The following is a 20,516-nucleotide window of genomic DNA, read 5'->3' as shown; positions in this document are numbered from 1 at the left end:
ATTTTCAGCAGAAAGCCTGCTGATGTCCACCAGCTTACCAGGAACTCAGGACAGATGTCTGCGTTAAACATAGAAATGGGAGCTATCAATTCCATATGCTTAAGCCTGTCTTTCTTTTTCTGTCTTGATCAAAGCAGAAAGAAAAATAGGGGCATATGGGTGGTGTCTGTAAGAAGTCAGAGTTCTCCAGAGGAACAGAACCAGTAGGGTGTGCAAATATACAGTAAGAATTTTATTTTAAGGAATTGTCTCACGTGATTATGGAGGCTTGTTGAATCCAAAGTCTGACTGAGGAGGCTGGCAGGCTGGAGACTCAGAAGAGAGTTTGAGTTCAAGTCCAAAGGAAGTCTGCTGGAAATTTTGGAAGAGCCAATGTGACAGGTAAAGTTCAAAGGCAATCTGCTGGAGTGTTCCCTCTTGCTCCGGGGGAACCAGCTTTTGTTCTCCTCAGGTCTTCAATGGATTGGACAAAGCAATCTGCTTTACTCAAAGTTTCTGATCGAAATATCAATCTCATCCAAAAACACCTTCACAGAAACATCCAGAATAATGTTTGACCAAACATCTGGGCACTGTGGCTCAGCCAAGTGGACACATAAAATGAACTATCACAATGGACAAGCAGTAACTCATTCCCACCTGACTTAACTTTATACAGATACACCTTCCATGTCAAGTTCAACGCAATAGCAAGATTCATAATAACAGTCCTTGCACAGTGGAAGAAAAACTCCTTAGGAGTGCAATGGCCTTCATTTTTGGTTATCCTCAGAGAAAGGAAAAGAATGGGACATTTTCTACATTCTTGGGACTGTCTAAGCTATTATCTGCAGGGGACAGAAGTAATTCTCCTTCACACTTGACAGAAGGATTGAGGAAGAGATATCATACAATTGCCAGAGCTTCTTTATAAAAGAGGAGTAGGGGTTAACCCAGAAAACGTCTTTTCTCCAAATCAAATCCATAGCCCAATATGCACCTTTCCATTTCTACTTGACAACCTGACGATGAAGCAAAAATTTCATTCCAACAAGTATTTGATGCACAATTTTTAACAGTTAAATTATAGTGAGGCCAGTTCCCATCCCTGTGTTCTTGACAATGCTTTCAGGCCACCTACCAAATCTCACCATCGGTGGAATTAAATGGAATCAACTGGCCTAAAAGAATAAATATCTCCCACTGACCTTTGTGCCTACCATTTATAATTACTGAGCTAGAAAAGCCTCCCTTAAAAATGTTTAATAAAGCATTTAGAGGACCTATGAAAAATTATTCTGTAAATACATATAAAACTTGAAAGTGTTACAGCAACACACTGTAAAACTACTTCAGAAGACACTACAGTTTTTTCAAAATTCATAATTAACTTGAGATTAGTTTACAGAAATTCTTTTCAATCCTGCATTGTTAAAAAAAAAAAATAGACTCCTTAAAAGCAGAGCTTACATTTCTGGTACGTTCCAAATGCAATCCTTGTGGGATCTGATGCATTCAGGCTCTGGATGCTCAGAAAAATCATGGATGGTCATTAGTTCATCAAATAGGCTTCTGATTAATTTTCTCTATTAAATAAAACACTTGTTTCAATATCTACAAGTATGGTTAAGATGATGACCCCACACGTTGACTTACGACTTTTGTCTGGTGATAGTATAGTTTTCTGGTGAAGACTTCTGGTGATAAGTATAGTTTTTACATTCCAAAAACAATACACATTTTTTAATTTAAAAAAAAAATGCCTGAAGTTTGTATTGCAAGTTGACATTATATATCAAGATGCCTAAAAACTTTCCCACACTTTAACCCAGTAATATTGTTTCTGAAAAACTAGCCTAAGGGTATAATCTGGGAATGGGAAGCTTTATGCACAAATATTCATTCTAGCATTGCTGATAAACACTTTTTTTCCCTTAAATGTGGGTTCATGGTCCAAAGTTAAAGAAAGATTGGCTTATAACTGATCTGAGACAAATGTAATGAACCCAAAATGGAAGAAGAGTTAAGTGAACCAAGCATCTATCTATTAATGCAACCATAAAAATTCATGTTTACAAAGACTTCACAATGGTATGTTAAAGTGCTTATAACGTTACCTACAAAAGGGGGTAGAAAACGTATTATACAGTAATTGTATACAATTATACAATTTAAATATTTACAGCCTACTAATAAAAAGTAGCCATCAAGGGGAAACATCAAAAGAAATGCTTCAAAAACATACACTGTTTGTTTTCTTCTTCTATTTTTAGACAGTTTCCAAATTGGATCTAATGAGCATACATTGCTTCTGTAACGGAGGACAAATATCACTTTATTAAGGGCGGCAAGAATGGGGAGGGACAGGGATGGAGAACAAGCCTGAGGCTGTGGGGGACAGGGTAGGGTTGCATAAAACTAAAGTATGCATAATTTCCCACTTAAGGGCTCAAGTGTGTTAACCAAGATGGTATTCAGTATTCCCTGCCAAGTGTTATTCTCAACGGGAGTTGGTATGTACTTGTGTTTTGAGCCCATTCTGAGTATTGAGAAATATTTGAAAAGAAAGAGGTGATTTCCTATTCTTTCAAATCTATTTAGCAAACATTGTTGCCCTCCATGACGTAACTACCCCCAAGCCCCAGGTTCCCACCACCAGTGGCCTGTTCTTGGGCAAGGATGCAGAGAGGAACCAAAGAATTGAAACGCAGTTATCATCCGGCCCTGGGAGGAGGTGGCGCCACCCTGCTTGTGAAATCACACTGCCGGAGTCCTTTGCCAGGTCCTGGCTACACGGCTGGTGACCAGCTTTCCCTTGCCTCTGGGGTAACAACAACAAAGTATCACTGAGGCTTCTTGGAAGCTGCAGAAACCAAATGGGGCAAATTTAAACCAAAACTGATTGGAAATTGAGTTCTTTAGAGAAGGAAAACTAGGCATACTTCCTGAAGGGTAAAAACCGGGGTGGCCCTGAGTTCTCCATTGGGGCCACGTGGGGAATCCCCTTCGGCGCACTGCTATCTCACTCAGCGTCCACCATGTCCAGTCTTGAGTCATTCCACTTATGATTAAAATTCCTGTGGAGAAACAGTAAAAAGACTATCTTTAGACCCAGTGCTGATCCCCTCAGCCAGAAGAAAGCCCCTCCAGGATCTCACGTAATAAATGGAAGTCATTCCCTGAAGGCAGGATGACCACACACTGGGGCTCACCCTAGACAATCCCAGTGTGTGTCTGTTTTTCAGAAATGACTATACATAACTCACACACATGCCCACCTTTGGCTAATAAACTGCAGGCTCACCCTACACAAAGGGAAAATGGGGCACTGTTTGCAAAAAGGGGGAGAAGCAATGCTGAACAGAAGAAAACAGCCACCGTTACAATGAGACTGTCAGAAGAGGGCAACACAAAGAGTTTTGCTCCCAAGCTCTCAGGTCGCAGATAAGAATCAGAGTCAAAAAGCCTTTATCGGTCTTTTGCTTTTGGCTCCAACAGGAAAATAACATTCTTATACTCACCCTCTATGTTTTGAATTATTATGACTTTGACCCAGTAATTCCATTCCCTTGTCTTTCTGCGTCCTTGAAGCTAAACCCTTCAATGTTCAAGTGATCTCTTTCACTGGTGCTTTCCTAGCTTGAAATTTGTGCGTTCCTGATTTTCCAAAATAGAACGCTAACATCCACTCCCCCAGCTGGAGGCTCAGGGTGATGCCAGACCTGCTATTCCCCAAAGCACGTGTGGGATCGTAGTTGGCTCCTGTTGCTGACTAATAATGAGTCAAACAGAACCTTTTGATTCTGATTTCCTCTGAGAAGCTGTTCTACAAGCATGGGGTCAACTTAAAGGAAGAGGGTTTCTGTTTAATATTTTCTCCTTTCACTAGTGCACTTAAATTACTTTCTTGCAAACTCCGCTTGTTACCTAAATGTACTAGCACTTTTGTTACCTAATTAGCTTTCTTATCAGAATTCCAACCAAAAATAACAAGACATGTAATAATGATAAGGTATCCTGCCCCCTCAAAACAGATTTCCTTTCGCGCTTTATCTCTTGGTACTGTTCTGGGCTTGTTTAATTAAAGTATCAGAAATTATTAGGCTCAAATTATTTCTTGATCTAGTGCTCAAATTCTCCTGAAAAACTGCTGCTTCTGCCTCCGTATTTAAACCTTTATCAGTGTGAGGCAGATGAGTTTTTCACACGTATGTAAACGGATTCATGTAATTCAATATAATTTTGGAGGAAGAGCCTAATTTAGCCTCTCAGTAATTAGACAAACAAATCAGATTTGGCTACGCTGTGCTTCCCTGCTTGAAACACGCGTGTCTCCTCTCTGGTGCTCCCGGATCAAGATGAACAACATTAAGGTGCAAAAAAACCTTATGAAACTTTAGCACAGAGTTGTGAAATTCAAAGCAAAGATCTTATTTATTTTTTCATTAGAGGGATGGGGGCAGAAATCACCAAGTTCAAACCACTAACGTAAGTAGTATTCAAGGAGGGTAGTCATGTCTGCTGTAGGCTTTAAAAAGACTGATGAGAGGGTACCCTTAACTCAGAGCACTGAGAAGGAGAAAACCGTAAGACATACCGGAGATTTCTCTTCATCACACTCTGTGAGAAAAATTCAGGTTGGAATCTGTTTGCTTCTGGTGGCGCTGTGTGAAAGGTTCACCTTTTTCGAAGTCGTCTGCAATATGATACCCTTTTGCACCGTCAAGCTTGGCTATCGCAATGACCAGGCCGCCATTTTGAACTTGTGTTTTATTGGAACTTCAGTCCTTACCCCTGTGTTTGCAGGACGGCTTGCTGATGTCTGCCTAGGAAGAAACAAACTGGTACAGATTTGCTTATTTCTGCATTTTCTAGGTGAGTACCCTCTCCTGACTGGGTTGTTTTACAACGTATTTGAATAGATTTTGATTAGAATATTTGGTTTACATTATTTCCACCTTGCTTTTAGCATAAAATGTAATAAATCAGCTAACAATGTTTCAGTGTATTTTATTGTGTGTTTTAGCTGAGGGCTACTAGTAAGTGTGTGTGTGTGTGTAGTAGAGGGTGCTTGATACCTATATCATGGCACTGATTATATTTTTAATAATTGTCTCTAAATGTCTGTCTTCTGTACTCTGTGAATGCCCTCCTTTACCCTACTTCTTATCACCAGCCCAAATTTGTGACAAAGTCTATGTGAAACATGAAGTTCATTTGCTTCACAATGCAAGTGAAATGTGCTAAAAAGGTGTTCTGAAGTTCATGTAGAATAACTGAGAAATATCTTCATCAAGAGGTGGTCTTTTAATTAGTCATTTAGTAATTAAGGTTGCATATGAAGATGTGATTTCCGTATTATCAACTATGGCTACGTGCTAAAAAATAAATGAATTTAAACACTACTCTGTGCTTCTTTACATAGTGAAAAAGAACTGTATCTACAACAGTTTGGGAGTGAAGTGATTGTGAAAAATGTTGGGGGGGAAATACCAAATTTGTCTGACAAGGTATAGAGATCAAGTGGATGAACAGTATAGAAATTTAGGCTGAGAAGTTCAAGTTGCTCTTCTAGACAAGGAGGTGTCATTGAAGATATGATGAACACATCTGGGAAATGCTTTTCTTCAATAAACAGGATGGACAATCGCAGTGAGAGGTTAGACAGAGACGAGAAAAATCTCAGGATGCTGGTGTAGGCAATGGAGAAGTCAATCCAGGAAAAAAAAAAAGTCAAACGATACAACCCTTGTCAACTAAATAAGGGCACAAATATGATGGAAGAACAATAATTAACTCCACGTTCTGAGCCGAGGAACTTAGAAAGGTAAAGTGCTGCTCACCATCCCTGACATGCGCAGCTGAAATGCAGTTTGAGGGGGCAGGGGAGACGAATGATGAAGGGACGGGTATCAGGGACTCAGCGCATCACCCAATTCCAGGCAGGTGGTGAAGCACCACTCACTGAAGCCATGAGAGATTGATTTACGCTCGTACACTTCTTCACTGCTTCAGTCTGTGACATAAAAACTAAGTCACTGCACGGCAAATATTCGTTCAACATCCAACAAATATTTCTCTTTGGCTACTCCCTGCTATGCTTTGTTCCAGGATCTGGAATGCAACAGAGAAGAAAGTAGTCTGCATTTCTCTGAAGTTGACTTTCTGGTGTGCGGAGACAGGAGATAGTCAAGTAAATAGCTGTTACGTTGGGTAGTAATGTGTGATGATGATAAACAAAGCTGCGTAAGGGATCGGGATGGACTAGCCAGTGACAAGGTTGCTCTTCTGTATCTGATCAGGAGACATTTAAGCAAGGGCCTGAGTGACTTACTTTTCTTAACCTGCTAACAAGCCATGTCAGTAGCGTTCAACCTCTCATTGAACATGGTGATTCCTATGAGTCTAAATTCCCATGTAAGTCATTAGACTCAAACAGAAGTCCCAACTTTGGGATTAGGCAAACAAAAGACAAGTCATTTTCATGTCCGGTTCAGTGTCTTCCTCAAAGTTATTTCCTGGTGTCCCCCACTCATGGCTGTCACCAGTGTCACCAACCACTAAGCATTAGAGGTTCTATCAAAAATGTGTCTTCTGTCTGACTTGCTATAACCTTAGCTCAAAAATGCAGCCTTCTTTTCCTTGGCTATCACAATGGCCTCCTTACTGGCTGTCAGTCATCAGTGTGACTGCAGTATGCATACCTTTCTACCAATAGCATTGACCCCCTGCAAGAATAAATCTATACATTGGCTCTATTATCCAATAATAATAATAATAATAATAATAATAATAATAATAATAATAATAATAATAATAATAATAATAAAAAAAGCCAGTTTGGTATCTAAGAACCTTTACAACCTGTCCCAAATTTACCTCTCCAGACTTCTCTCTCTACACAACCCCAGTCATGCTGAGCTTCTCCTTGCCTGCTTCCCTACTTTTCTAATGTTACATAGGCTCTCTTTTTCCTGCCTGAAACTGTCACCTTCCTTTATCTTTCCATCCCATATCCAAGTCTGGAAAACTCCTGGCTCTTCCTTCAAGACCCATGGAGTGTGTGTTGCTAGCTTCTCCATGCTCAACCACACTCTGATCAAACATATATGATTGTATTTGCCACTTTATAATATAATTGCCCACCTGCATGTCTGCCTTCTCTGATGGACTCATTAGCTCCTGAAGGGAAGAGCCACAGGACTGCTATCTGCACCCCGCCCCGCCACTTAACAAGGGCTATGACACATCATGGTGCTTTATACAGAGCCACCAAGCGTAGGTGTGCTGATTATGCAGGGCACAAGAGCGCACACCAAGAGAAATCTTTTTATCATGTATGTCATAGACTTGTATTTTTATTACATCCATTTTATAGCAGATAGAAATAAAGTTCTGATCTATTGAAATCAGTATATTATGACTTTTTTTCAAAAGATGGAAGTAAAGTGCCTTTTGAATTTATATAAAGGTTCCACTAAAAGTACTTTGTCTTTAAATAAACGGCTCCTGCAGGAAGCGGTTCCTCTGTCAATCCTCTTTGGAGAACCCTTAGCCCGGCCAGGCCTCACGTGACATTTTCAGAGCTAACAACTGAGAGGCAGAGAGAGAGAGAGAGAAGTGAGTTGCAATCTGAGTCACCTGAATAGGAAACATTTTAAACTCATTTAAAGGGTCCACCCTCCTGGTAAATCAATCTGTTAGCAAACAGCTATTGAGAGTGTGCATTCTTCACATTTGGAAAGTCGTTGTATGGGAGATGGAAAACTTAGACCCCACTTTTGCCTTTACGATGCTTATAGTCTTATTGAGAAAATTAACCACACAAAACAACTACATAAAAGGCGCATACCAAAAAATGTGAATGCCAAGTTAGTAAAATGGAGGGTAAAGCTAACATGGAGAAGCCATTTTGCACTAACCAAATTGACAACAACCAAAAAATGATGACTTGATTGTTTGAAGACAGGGATTTCAAGAGGAGAGATTTCAAGAGATTACATCTGGGTTACCCTGTAACATCAGGCAAGTCATTAAGCCGCAACAATCCTGTTTTGGTCTCTCTCTCTCTCTTTTTTAAAATCAGAATTAAAAAATCCATCCTCTGACATCACAAAGCTTTTCCAAGATAAAACAATACAGTAGGCAAAGTTTTTCTGCAAACTATAAATAGCTTAGCAAAAGCATGGAATTGAAATTGGTAATTTTTATCAGACACAGGAAGGCTTAAAGTTTGGTCTCTGCAAATGGAAGTGAAAGGAACACTCCACTCTCCTTTGCACTCTCTCCTCCCTCCCTCCGACTTGTACCCCACCCCTCACCTCCCACCCCTCACCTCCCAGCCCTCTCCCCACCCTTCTCACCTGTGCCTGCAAGTAAGGCAAGAGGAGTAACAGAAGTAAAAGGGGCTTTAAAAGGAGAAAGGGAAGTAAAAATCGAAAAGAGATGCCATGTTCTCCTCTAAAGACAGTAATCGTCCTTCTTCAAATGTCTTGTTCAATAGGCTTCCGAGATGTCTGAGGCTGAGTGTTCTCTCAAGCTATTGATTAAAAACAATAACCCTTGTTAACCGAGGTTCTCTCTGGGGGCGGGGTTACAAGCATCTTCAGTTTCTCACATCAGGCACTGCTGAATTGTTTTAATGTTGCTAAAATGGACCTGATTCACTTCCACATTCTCAGAGAAAAAACAGTTCAAGTCTGAGGGGGGAAAAATAAAAACTAGGGCTCTGGAATAGTTAAAAATATATATTCAAGGAAATATGAACATTTAGGAAAATCGGGTTACCTCCAGAATCGCCATGGTTAGGTATTTTCATAAGATAATCAGATAAGGAGGGTAGGATCAGAGGAAGAAGCTTGTTCATGGTGGGGCTGGGGGGTCAGTGGTCTCCGCCATACTCCTTCCCCTTCTTTCTCTCCCTACAGGCACCGCCTTGTTGTCTGTGGCCGCTTTCCCCCTGGGGGATTTCTATGTAGGCGCTCACCACGTGATCAACAACATACCGGAAACGGAGCGGAAGAGGCTGTTTTACGCAGCACTGTCGGCCATCTGCCTCGGCACAGGAGGCGTCAGAGCCATCGTCTGCCCCCTGGGCGCCTACGGCCTTCAGGAGTGTGGGTCCCAGAAACGAGTGTCTTTGTTTAACTGGTACGTGGCACCTGCTACGAGAGAAAACGGGTTTATGACTTCCCTCTGCCTTTGCGGATTTCTCCTTGCTTGCTCTCTGGTCCCGTTTTGATAGTTGTGGTTCAGTCTTGGTCACGGCTTGGGCCGGGTCAGCGGGGCAATCGTACCTGTGGCAGTGACTCAGCCAGTAGCCGAGGGAGCCTGTGAGTCAGGTACAGGCCGACCCAGCTGACCAGCACCTTCCTGAAACACACTGACAGATTTACACTCCCGGCAAGCAAGTGTGGACTGGCTTGTCATACTGAGTGGAACGTGGCTTTGGAGCCAGACGGGCCTCGGTGGAAGTCTTTACACAGCTGCCTGCCTGATCGTGGTCGAGTCATTTCCTCTTTATGAGTTTAACCATTTCTGAAGGGTTATAATAATACATCTTCTTGGGTTTTATTACAGGCAATAGTATGTCTTTTGCTGGCAGAGAACCTGGCACGTGGCAATAACCAATAAGCAGCAGCTGTTATACTATTAGTTAACCCCACCTTGTAATAGACTAATTTGGCAGGGATGATAAATCCAGACAGAAGATGAGAGGGATGGAAAAAGGATTTTACAATTTGTTAAAACATCAACCAGCACCTCTGTTTCACATCCACGTCACCCCCAGCACCTGAAAGAATTTGTTTTCCATGAAAACCAAACCACCTTTCCCTGAATCTGTGTCTCTCCCAACGAGTTCTTATATAGTTTCATGTGTTTTTAAGGCACCAATTATTATTATGAAATGCAAACTCAAGAAAAAAAAATTGAAATTTTGACCTTTAGATGGAGCATTTCAGCATTTAGTGGAGAGTTTTGTGGTTGTTACTGTTATGCGTCAGTGGATGTCAGAGAGATCTGAGATACATTAAGTCTTTTTCTCCCTCTTCTCTGTGAAATGGGCTAGCAACATTTTTCTAAAGTATCCTGTCTTTCCGTCAGTGTTAGAAATGGATACATGCATGCAATGCACAGATAGCAGCAGACAAAATGTTCAAAGAAAATTTATATTAAAAGCATTAAATGAAAAAAAATTGGAATAAATATTATCTAGGTTCATGTAGCTACCTAAAATAGTTCCTTTTCCTCTTTCTTTCCTTCTTTCTTTCTTTCTTTCTCCCCCCTCCCCATTATATTAATATTACAAAGCACTCAGGTCTATTTTGGATTAAGTCCAAACGTCGGAGAATAATGCAGTTTTACCAAAGGTGGAAGGAAACTTTTACTTCCTTATAGCAAATTCTGCCTCCTTGACCTGCCCAAAGGAGAAAGAAAAATCCTTTTTTTTATTCTATTCGCAGGTTTTAATCCTTAATTAGCAACATCATTTTGATTAAATAAGACTCTGGAGGATTAAGACTAGAGAGCAATCAGTTGTTCTGAAAGATAGCTCTGGAGAATTTATTGTACTGTGGTCTTAGTCGTTCAGAGTTGTGTTTAATCAAAGTGACATTTCTCAGTGTTGATTACAAAGGAGACATTATATGAATGAAATATTTCCTTGGGGAACTGGAGGGGATTCCCAAGGGGTTTGTGCTTGAGGACATTGGAAAGGGACATGAGGGATGGGGTGAAAATGAATTTCTGTCGCCAGGCCAAATTTGGGATGAACACATTTCGATTTGGTTATTATTATTTCCTAACTTCAATAAAATCTCGATAAAAAGAACCATGCAGTATTTTTCAAACCTAAAATTAAGCACCTAGAAATATGTATAAAGAATCAAAGTGTTATTCTTTAAGATGATAAAAGACGGGAGAAATGAAGCTCCTTGAAGGCTGAACCTGGTTGTTTTGTTTTGTTTTGTTTTTTGTTTTTCTCAGTTCAAATACTAAACTATAGGAAAACTTTTATGAACAGCTGCTTGTTGCAGTTTATGGAAATGCACCTTCATTCTATTCCTGTACCTACTGCAGGGGTTGGTGGCAAGATGGACAGAGACCCTGCGGGGCAGCCAGCTGTCAGGATCCTGGCTCTGTCACTCAGGAGTCATGGTCTTCAGCAGGTTCCTTCAACCTCTGAGTCCCAGGTCCCTCATCCATAAAATGGGGATACCATGGAGGGCCCTTCTATAGCCTTTACACAAAGAATCCTAGCGCATTATAGGGCGCTCAAATCAGGACAGCTGCAACTGTTATGACTGAACGGTGAAGAAGTCATCAGCTAAAACCATTGTCCAACTTCGGGGAGAGAGGGAAGCCATTTTAGGGGGAGGCCATCTTTACAATGAACAGCCCATTGATTTAGAATCTATTTCTCCAAGTCAAAAATGCCTCCAGACATTACAAGCCTGGTTCATATATTGAATTTCAGTAGTCTTTAAAAAAGCAACATACCATTTAAGCCTATAACCACTTGAAGACGGCATCCAGTTGCATTTTTAGCACAGATGTCAGATGTTCATAGTTCCGAGGCCTTTAATGAGACGTGCCACTGCGTCTATGCCACCTAAAGCTTCCCAACGATCATGTTAAGTAGTGTAGACTGGAAGTCCCAGGCATGGAAAGCATCACGTCCGAGCAGAGCTGCCAAAATGTAGGTGAGAAGAACCTCTCCCCGCCAACATTACCATCTGGTACTGGATCTTCCTCAACGATGTACTTCATTGAAAAGAATAAAGCTAAACTCCCTGAAATCAAGAGGCGTGACAGTCTGCCAACATCTCCTTGTGTCATTATCCAGATCAGACCCCGTCTCTTGCAGCATTTTCCAAAATCTGAGGTGTGCAATTACGAGCCGCCACATTGGAGATCGCGTAGGTAAATACACCCGTGCAGAAACTTTTCCGGAAGCCAAAAAGAATGGTGGATAATTAAGTCTGCTCACGGCCGTAATTTTAAATTCTACCGCAATTAACCTTAAATCTCACTTCCACATTTCTCTACTTACTTCACCTGGTAATTTGCATCCCATCTGCAGGTCGTAGTCTGTTGCTCACCAGTTACCAGAGTGAACTGTACATGATTTAAAAGGCCCAGAGAGTATATGGGTAAATTTCTCGAAGAAGTCTAGAGACTGACTTTTTCCATCCCAGAAATTCTGAATCTCTGGTACTCGATTCTATAGAATATCTGTCTCATAGTAAAATGTTCTGATTGTAATACACTTGCTCAACTGTAATGTCTTTTATCTTAAAAAAAACATGAGAGGTGAAAAAAAGTTATTATCCCACAGCCTTTATTCCTGCAGCTGTTTTAATATTCACTTGAGTGTTATTTGAGAGCAGTGGGTCTCAATCTTAGACGTCCATGAAAACCACCTGAGGACTTACAAAATGCTGATGCCTGGGTCCTGCTACCGGAGGCTCTGGTTACGCTGGCTTGAGTTGGGAACCAGAGATCAAGGGTTTTCTTTTTCAAGCTGCCTAAGTAAATCAGGTCTGAGAACCACTGCTCTCAAGCAGTGTTGTGTGACTTTAAGAATCACTTGAGGGATTTGTTAAAAAATGTTCCTCATGCCCCACCTCCAACCTCTTAGATCAGAATTTCCTGGGAGTAGACCTGGGAAATGTGCATTTTTAGCAAGGGCTTTGGAATTCTGGAAACAGGTCCAGAGACAGAAGGCAAAGGGGATTCCAAACATGGTCTAGACATATTCTTGAAAAGAAAGGAAACTCAGCATTGATGGAAGGCATCTATTTTTGTGCCAGGATACTTTGGAAATTTTTGATGATTCATAATCATTTTTCTAGACACTGTAAAATCTACCTGAGTGGGGAGGGTATAGCTCAAGTCGTAGAGCATATGCTTGGCATGCAGAAGGTCCTGGGTTCAATCCCCAGTACCTCCTCCAAAAATACATAGTCCTAATTACCTCCCTCCTGTGCCAAAATAAAATAATTAAACAATACAGTAATAAATAAATAAAAATATTTTAAAAATCTACCTGACTGAGAAATTCTACCTAATCCTTGAGAAGAGAAACAAAATATGAATTTACATAATCCTGCCATACTAAAATCATAATTTATAAGGTCCATCTCAGCTAACAAAATTAAAGCAGTTCATAGGATAGTCTTATAAATATTCATTAATACAGGCATAACTCGTTTTATTGTGCCTTGCTTTATTGTGCTTCACAGCAATAAAATTGTTAAATTTTATAATTACCTTAAAATTTTATAGTTACATAATTGTATAATTACATTAAAATTTACAAATTGAAGGCTTGTGGCAACCTTGCGTCCAGCAAGTCTGTCGACACCATTTTCCAGCATTTGCTCACTTTGTGTCTCTGTGTCGCATTTTGGTAATTCTCACAATATTCAAACTTCATTATTATTATACTTATTATGGTGATGTGTGATCCGTGATCTTTGATGTTACTACTACCACGTGCTGAAGGCTCAGATGATGGTTAGCAATGTTTAGCAATAAAATTCATAGACTATGATACACCATAAACATAACTTTTATATGCACCGAGAAACCAAAAAATTCATGTGACCTGTTTTATCTCGGTGTTCTGGAACCCAACCCGAGGTGTGCTTGTACCCAGAATATCCTGAGTTGCATACTGAGGAATAGCTTATAAAAGTAGCTTCTTAAAAAATCACTAGACCTTCCAAAATTCTACTTGCATGGGCTCTAACCAAGTTTAACAAATGCTACCCGCTCACCCTAATAACCACAGGCACCTCCTTCATTATTTTTGCCAAAATTGGAAGCTTTCAGAAAATACACTCAGAATTCCTCTGCAACATATAACCATGTAAATGAAAAAGTACTGAGGAAAAACAAAACAAAACAAAAAGAAAGAAATTTCTTACAGTTCTTACTGATCCTATGGCCTCCTGTTTTTCTGAAGCCTCGCTCAGTCTCTTCAGCTTGGTAGGTACATCAGCAGTGACTTCTGTTTTCTCAGTAAATACACAGTGGTTCGAAGATCTTAAAATCAGGAAATGAGAAAATGATACACGTTGTTAACAAAAAATTCAACGAAGTAGATTTGAAGCCCTCACTGGCTTTATTAGGCAATTCACGAATTGGGCAACATTGCGTCTAGTAAGCAGAAGGGTGCTCTGAGGGGCTGTGCAAAATGGAAGGTTTTTATAGGAAGACAGGTGGGCAAGGGGGTTATTATCAGAAGAAAAGAAAGGGCTGTTTTTAGGCCAGGGTGTCTTCTTCTGAGGGGGAAGGTCGCAGCCAGGGTTTTCCCAGGTAGCTTGGCTCTTCTTCCCCCGGGGATGGAGAGGGTCCGTAGGATGGATTACCTCCCTGGGGCTTCCCAGAAGATTTCAGACTGGTTGAGTACGATTACATTTCTAAGGAAGCATGAAACTGCAGTTAAGCCGAGGATTAAGTCTGGGTTTGGTATCACGGGCTTTAGCACGAGTGGCGCCATTTGGGGCCTGTGGTTTTCCATTCAACAACATAAACAACTGTTAAAATCGGGACGTTGGCAGAAGATAGGGGAACAAAGAGAAAGAGAATGAGAGCGAGTTCAGAGAGTGAGAGGCAGAGAGAGTGAGAAAAAGAGAGCGAAGCATTTCCCCCAATTTCTTAATTAAAAATAAACCTTTACCTTAATCTTGCTGTCTATGCCCCCAAATCAATGATCTTCCTTTAATTAAACTGCCTTTTCTTCAATAGCACTGTGGGGGAAAATTTATGGATGAAAAAGTAGGAACAGCAAAATTTCCTTTCGGTTCTTCTCTCTCCAAATTCATGTCTGCCAGAGTATTCTTTGAAGTACTTCAATGGGGCAATAGTTATGCTAAAAGAAGCAGAGATTGACAACAGCCAGCCATGAAGAAATCAGCACCCCAGTGATTCCTAGACTCTTCCAAACAGTTCAGTTTTAGCCAATTGAAGAGCCACAAATCCCCTTGTGAATATCTCAATATTGTTCAACGCAGAATAAAATGTTCTGTCTGAACTCTTTGAATTGTCCATTAAGGCTGTGAAGACCTGAAATTTTGCCTCCCCTTTTGATACCTTCTCAAGTAGGTTGGGAAAGGCCATTGAAAACTGTTTCTCTTAATGGAAAAAAAATATATATATATATATATATATATATATATATATATACGTAGATATAACTGAATCACTTTGCTGTATATCGAAAACATTGTAAATAAACTATACTTCAATTAAAAAAAATTGTCATGGAAGTATTGGTAATAATAAACCCTAAGCAGCCTCAAAAAAAAACCTGTTCCTCTTACAACCACTTAAAAATAAGTCTGAAGCATGTCAAAATTGGTCAAAGAGTTGACGTTAAAAATTATTACTAAATAAGGTGACTATTTAAAACAAATAATCTCAGAAGGATTGCTGACTTTTGCAGCAACAGGGCATTTTTTTCCTTCATCTGTATGCAACACCATAGAATCATGAAGACAAAAAAAAAAAAAGACCACTTATATTTACTCCCAGTTATTTGCAGTTCCCAGTCTGTGTTTAAACGTAGACTAAAGAAACATATTTTTACTGCTGCTTTCAATTTTCCTTAATCACTGGTATTTGTTTTGCTTTAGTGCTTTGCTCTCTGACTTTCTGTGTGAGAGGTGCTTTATATATTCAATTTGCTGGTGAGCTATGAGATGAAAGGAGTCTTAATGGTGAGTTTGAAGACTGTGGCTTTTTATTTCTTGTTTTTTTTTACAGTTGATACATATACAATTTCACCCTTAATTATCTATGGCTTGTCCTGTCCATGGATCAACAAAGACATATATAAAACATGATTGTACTAGGTAATTCTTTCAGAAAATTACACAATCAAGTAGGTTCGGTGGCATTTGTTAAAATACACTCAGTACTTTATATGTAATCTCTTCCTTTCCGTAGACATTCAGCACTATAATTCTTTGGTTTCTAAGTACATTTCACAAGATGTCAGCCTTGGAAGAATTGTAATTTTCCTTGACCCTCTTCAGAGCAACTCAGTTTACGTCTCTCTGTGGTGTCCTGAAGAGTCATATGGAGTCCTCTTGGATTTTCTGAGCAATACTTAGCATTTGAAAAAAAGAGTTTCTTAGAGATTGAAAGACTGTAACATTGCCTGCAGCCCCACTTCCCTTGGGGGCTACAGCCACAACTCAAGAGTGCAGCTTGCAACAGCCCCCAGGGAAGATCTGAGGCTGAGCCTAACGACAATTTCCAGTTGTCCTAGGAAATTCTAACTTCGTACCTCCCCTGCAGTGTGATCAATACACTATTGTTAGTGGATTACAATAAATCGGTTTACTCAGCATGGCCATGTTGGACACTGGATTACTTTCCTAGGTCAGTTCCTGAGAGTTTATGTTCATCATCTTGAATGGGGTGATCATTTCATGGGGGCACGTGCATTCAAAACTTATCAAATTGTGCAGTTTAAGTAATGCAGTTTATCATATCTCAGTTATGTCTCAATAAAACTGTTTTAAAAAATAAAGAAAAAAGCAACAGGAATAAAGATAGTATGGTATTAGTGTAAGGGCAGATTAGCAGAATAGAACTGAGAACCAGAAAAAAGACCAATTCTCAGGTCAACTGATTTTCAACAAATGTGCCGAAATATTCAATGGGGAAAAGATTATCTTCTCAATAAATTCTAGAATAACTGGATATCCTATAGGAAAAAATTAGCCCATGACTCCTGACTGAAAAATTAATTCAAAGTGGATCACTGACCTTTCATAGAGATCTAAAACCATAAAACTGCTAAAAAATAAAAGGATATTTGTGACATATGCTTAGGAAGTAGTCTTTACATAGGGCACAAAAGACATGAGCCAATAAAAACTGATGAATGTTGAAATTAATTAAAATTAAAAACTTGCTTATCAAAAGATTTCACTAAGAAAATAATGAGGCAAGCCACAGACAGGGAGAAAACATTTGTAGGATATATATTTGACAAACATGCCGCAAGAACATATAAAGAACTTTTACAAATCAATAACAGGAAGATAAGTGAACCCGAATGAAAAATCATAGAGGGATTCCAGGACAGACCAAGACAGTAGCCCCATTCCTTCCAGGTCCTCCTTTTTACATCTAAAGAACCCTGGACATAACACAACAAATCAACATGGAAGATTCTAAAAGGTAGAAAGAAGGCAGACTCTGTCTAGAGATCCTAGAACCTGAGACAGGAGAGCAATGAGTTGTCTGGGTTTTCCTTTTGCTAACAATGAGGGCAAAAGTGAAATAAATAGGAAGATTCAACTCTTTAACTATGTAAACTTTCCCAGGTTCACCAGGCGTGTATTCAATATTCAGGTGTTGTCTGTGGCTTCTTTAGAGTTACAACAGAGTTGACTTGCTGCTGTAGAGACTATATGACTTGCAAAGCCTAAAATGTTTATATCAGGCCCTTTACAGAAAAGTTTGTCAACTTCTGCTTTAGAGAAAAGAGAACCTGCTCTTAATACATCCATTCTAAATGGATAATGAAACTGAGACGACATGGCCCATGTGTATTCACTTAGTAAGAAAGTTAATAAACGAAACGCAGATGGCCAACAGGCACATGAAAAGATACTCAACATCACTAAGCATCAGGGAAACGCAAATCAAAGCCACACTGAGATGTCACCTCACACCAGTCAGAATGGCTATCATCAAAAAGAACACAAATAACAAATGCTGGTGAGGGTGTGGAGAAAAGGGAACCTTCGCACTCTACTGGTGGGAATGTAAATTGCTGCAGCCACTGTGGAAAACAGTAGCGAGGTTTCTCAAAAAACTAAAAATAGAGCTACCATAGACCCAGCAATTCTACTCCTGGGTATATATCCGACAAAAACAAACACAGTAATTTGAAAAGATACATTCACCCCAATGTTCATAGCAGCATTATTTACAATTGCCAAGATATGGAAACAACCTAAGTGTCCATCAACCAATGAATGCATAAAGAAGATGCGATATATACATATATGTATGTGTGTCTGCACATGTGACACACACACACAATGGAATACTACTCAGCCACAAAAAGAACAAAATTTTGCCTTTTGCAGCAACCTGTTTGGACTTGGAGGGCATTATGCTAAGTGAAATGAGTCAAATAGAGAAAGACAAATACTATATGATATCACTTATATGTGGAGTCTAAAAACTACAACAAACTAGTGAATATAATAAAAATAAGAAGCAGGCTCAGAGACACAGAGACTAAACTAGTGGTTATGGGGAGGGAGGAGGAATAAAGGGTTGGGGGGAGTGGGAGGTACAAACTATTGGGTGCAAGACAGGCTCAAGGATATACTGTACAATGTGGGGAATATAGCCAATATTTTGTGATAATTGTAAATGGAAAGTAACCTTTAAAAATTGTACAAAATTTTAAAAAAGCTAATAGACAATATTTGCAAAATCTAGTTCAGCTACCATGCCACTATTTTAGAGCTTTTACTTATTAAAAGCTTCAAATATATTAGGCATTGGTATCTGAAGTAGCCCAATGGTAATTCTATTTTTGTCTCTGTATCCTAGGTTTTACTGGATCATGAACCTAAATGCAACTATTGTCTTTCTGGGAATATCTTATATCCAGCACTCAGGGGCCTCGGCCCTGGTTTTACTCATTCCTTTTATGTCTACACTTATGGCTCTGATAACTTTCCATATGATGCGCTATAACCTGATCTATCAGCCAGAAAAATGTAAGTAAATCACCCTTTACGTTAATATTTTTTGGTTCTTATGGTTTTCTTGACACATCTCCTTCCTCTCTGAGTCCCTATAACTTCTCTTTCAACTCAGAATTTGTAGAGTCTGCCAGTTATTACACTTGAAAGCAACAGAGTCTGTAAGGAGAGCAATAATCTCTATCTTCTTTTATTTTTCCCTTGCTAAAACAGTTTTAATAGTGGAATATTTTTAACATAAACCAAAGTAGAAAAAAAAGTCACATATGAACCCCATCTGTCTAACTCTCAGCTTCAGCAGTTCTCAGTTCATCACCACTCACTTTTTCCCCATCCCAACCTGTAATGCTGAAGCATGTCTTATGTGTGAGTATAGAAAGACTTTTAAATACTTTTAAAGTATAATAACAGTGTCATTCACACACACAGACTTTGTTAACTTAATCAAGTTGTGTCTGGTTGCTGTTAAAATCTCTCTGATTTTTTCTATTTTAAAAATGTGTTTATTTTGTTTTGTTTTGTAATTTGTTCAAATCAAATACAGATGAGGCCTGTGTACTCCAAAGAGCAGCTATGTCCCTGAACCCATATATATTCCCCTCTTCCATCTCAGTCTCTCTCTTTTCAGTTTGTTTTAAAGTCATCTGAGCATTGCATGGAGCATCTCCCATAGTCTGGATTTTGCTGATGACATCCACATGCTGTCATCCAATAAGATTTTCTCTTCTTTATCTCCTCTAAGTTGTCTGATAGACATAGATCCTTGATTAGATTCAGATTTTATTTTTTTTTAGCAAAATTCCTTCATAATAAAATTTAATTTTGTTTTAAATCATAAAGAGTTTCATGTATCTAAAATTCATGTATATAGAAAACAAACATGGCTTCCAGGAGTGAAGGAATGGGTGGAAGGATAAATTAGGAGTTCAGGATTGGCAGATACTAACTGCTATACATAAAATAAATAAACAAGGTCCTTCTGTATAGCACAGGGAAGTATATTCAATACCTTGTAATAGCATATAATGAAAATAAAAAAAAGAGAAATATGTATCTATACCTGAATCACTGTGGAGTACATCAGAAACACAACACTGCAAACCGACTGTATTTCAATAAAAAAAAATAAAATTCATGTACAAACAAAAATTATATTCTTATATCCCCTTGATTCCTTTAGGTGTCTATTCACATATTTTTAAGGAATTATCCTCTCATTTTTTAAATTAAGAAAATATTAAAATTGTATATATGTCTATGTATCTCTGCATATGTGTATATATTTTCCCTGCTCCTTATATGAACTGTAGCATATTATTTACCTTTTTTTAACCTGCTTTTTTATTTTAATGTAACCCAGGGATTGCTTCGTAACTATATATAAAAATATTCCTCATTCCTTTTTATAGCTGTATAGTACTCCATTGTGAGGTAACCATTATGTATTTTACTGGTCTTATATTGATGGGCATTTGGGTTGTCTCTTTACTTTTGCTACGTTAAATAGGTTCTAATGAATAGCTTGGTACATACCTGTCTGCATTTTTTCTCCAGCAGATCTTTAGGATAGATTCTTACAAGTTGGATTACTAAGTCAAAAAGTGATTCTATAGATAATTTTGCTATGTATTGCCAAATTCCCTTTTATAGTGGTTTTACCATGCTATATTTCCACCAAAAATGTATGAGAATGCCTATTTTCCTACAGTCTCTCCAGCAGAGTCTGTTGTCAAACTTTTGGACCTTTGCCAAATTGAGGGTGGGAAATGCAATCTCACTGAGGTTGTAATG

At 39.1% G+C, this 20,516-nt stretch overlaps 1 protein-coding gene and 1 long non-coding RNA gene across 4 annotated transcripts in view; one reads left to right on the top strand and one right to left on the bottom strand.

Moving 5' to 3' along the window:
• The window catches only part of LOC123614455 (uncharacterized), a 71,421-nt gene that overhangs the window by 1,512 nt on the left and 49,393 nt on the right, over positions 1-20,516 (bottom strand). The window contains exons 6-11 of one of the 3 annotated variants that reach the window (XR_012503968.1): positions 14,666-14,857; positions 13,911-14,028; positions 8,985-9,143; positions 8,343-8,518; positions 4,577-7,572; positions 255-3,056 (exon numbers count right to left, since the gene is read on the bottom strand). This is a non-coding gene — a long non-coding RNA (uncharacterized LOC123614455). Of the gene's footprint in view, positions 1-211; positions 3,057-4,576; positions 7,573-8,342; positions 8,519-8,984; positions 9,144-13,910; positions 14,029-14,665; positions 14,858-20,516 lie in introns of those variants that run through there. The other 2 variants (XR_012503967.1, XR_012503969.1) reach the window with 2 other exon arrangements.
• SLC15A5 (solute carrier family 15 member 5) overlaps positions 4,114-20,516 on the top strand; it is a 71,379-nt gene continuing 54,976 nt past the window's right edge. Inside the window, exons 1-3 of the mRNA XM_010946481.3 lie at positions 4,114-4,854; positions 8,907-9,129; positions 18,571-18,740. Coding sequence (XP_010944783.2) covers positions 4,494-4,854; positions 8,907-9,129; positions 18,571-18,740 — 754 coding nt within the window. The 5' untranslated portion in view covers positions 4,114-4,493. The remainder of the gene's footprint in view (positions 4,855-8,906; positions 9,130-18,570; positions 18,741-20,516) is intronic.

The sequence above is a fragment of the Camelus bactrianus genome, chromosome 34 (assembly GCF_048773025.1).
Source record: "Camelus bactrianus isolate YW-2024 breed Bactrian camel chromosome 34, ASM4877302v1, whole genome shotgun sequence".
Classification (NCBI taxonomy): Eukaryota; Metazoa; Chordata; class Mammalia; order Artiodactyla; family Camelidae; genus Camelus; species Camelus bactrianus.
This window is presented reverse-complemented; position numbering and strand designations above follow the sequence as displayed.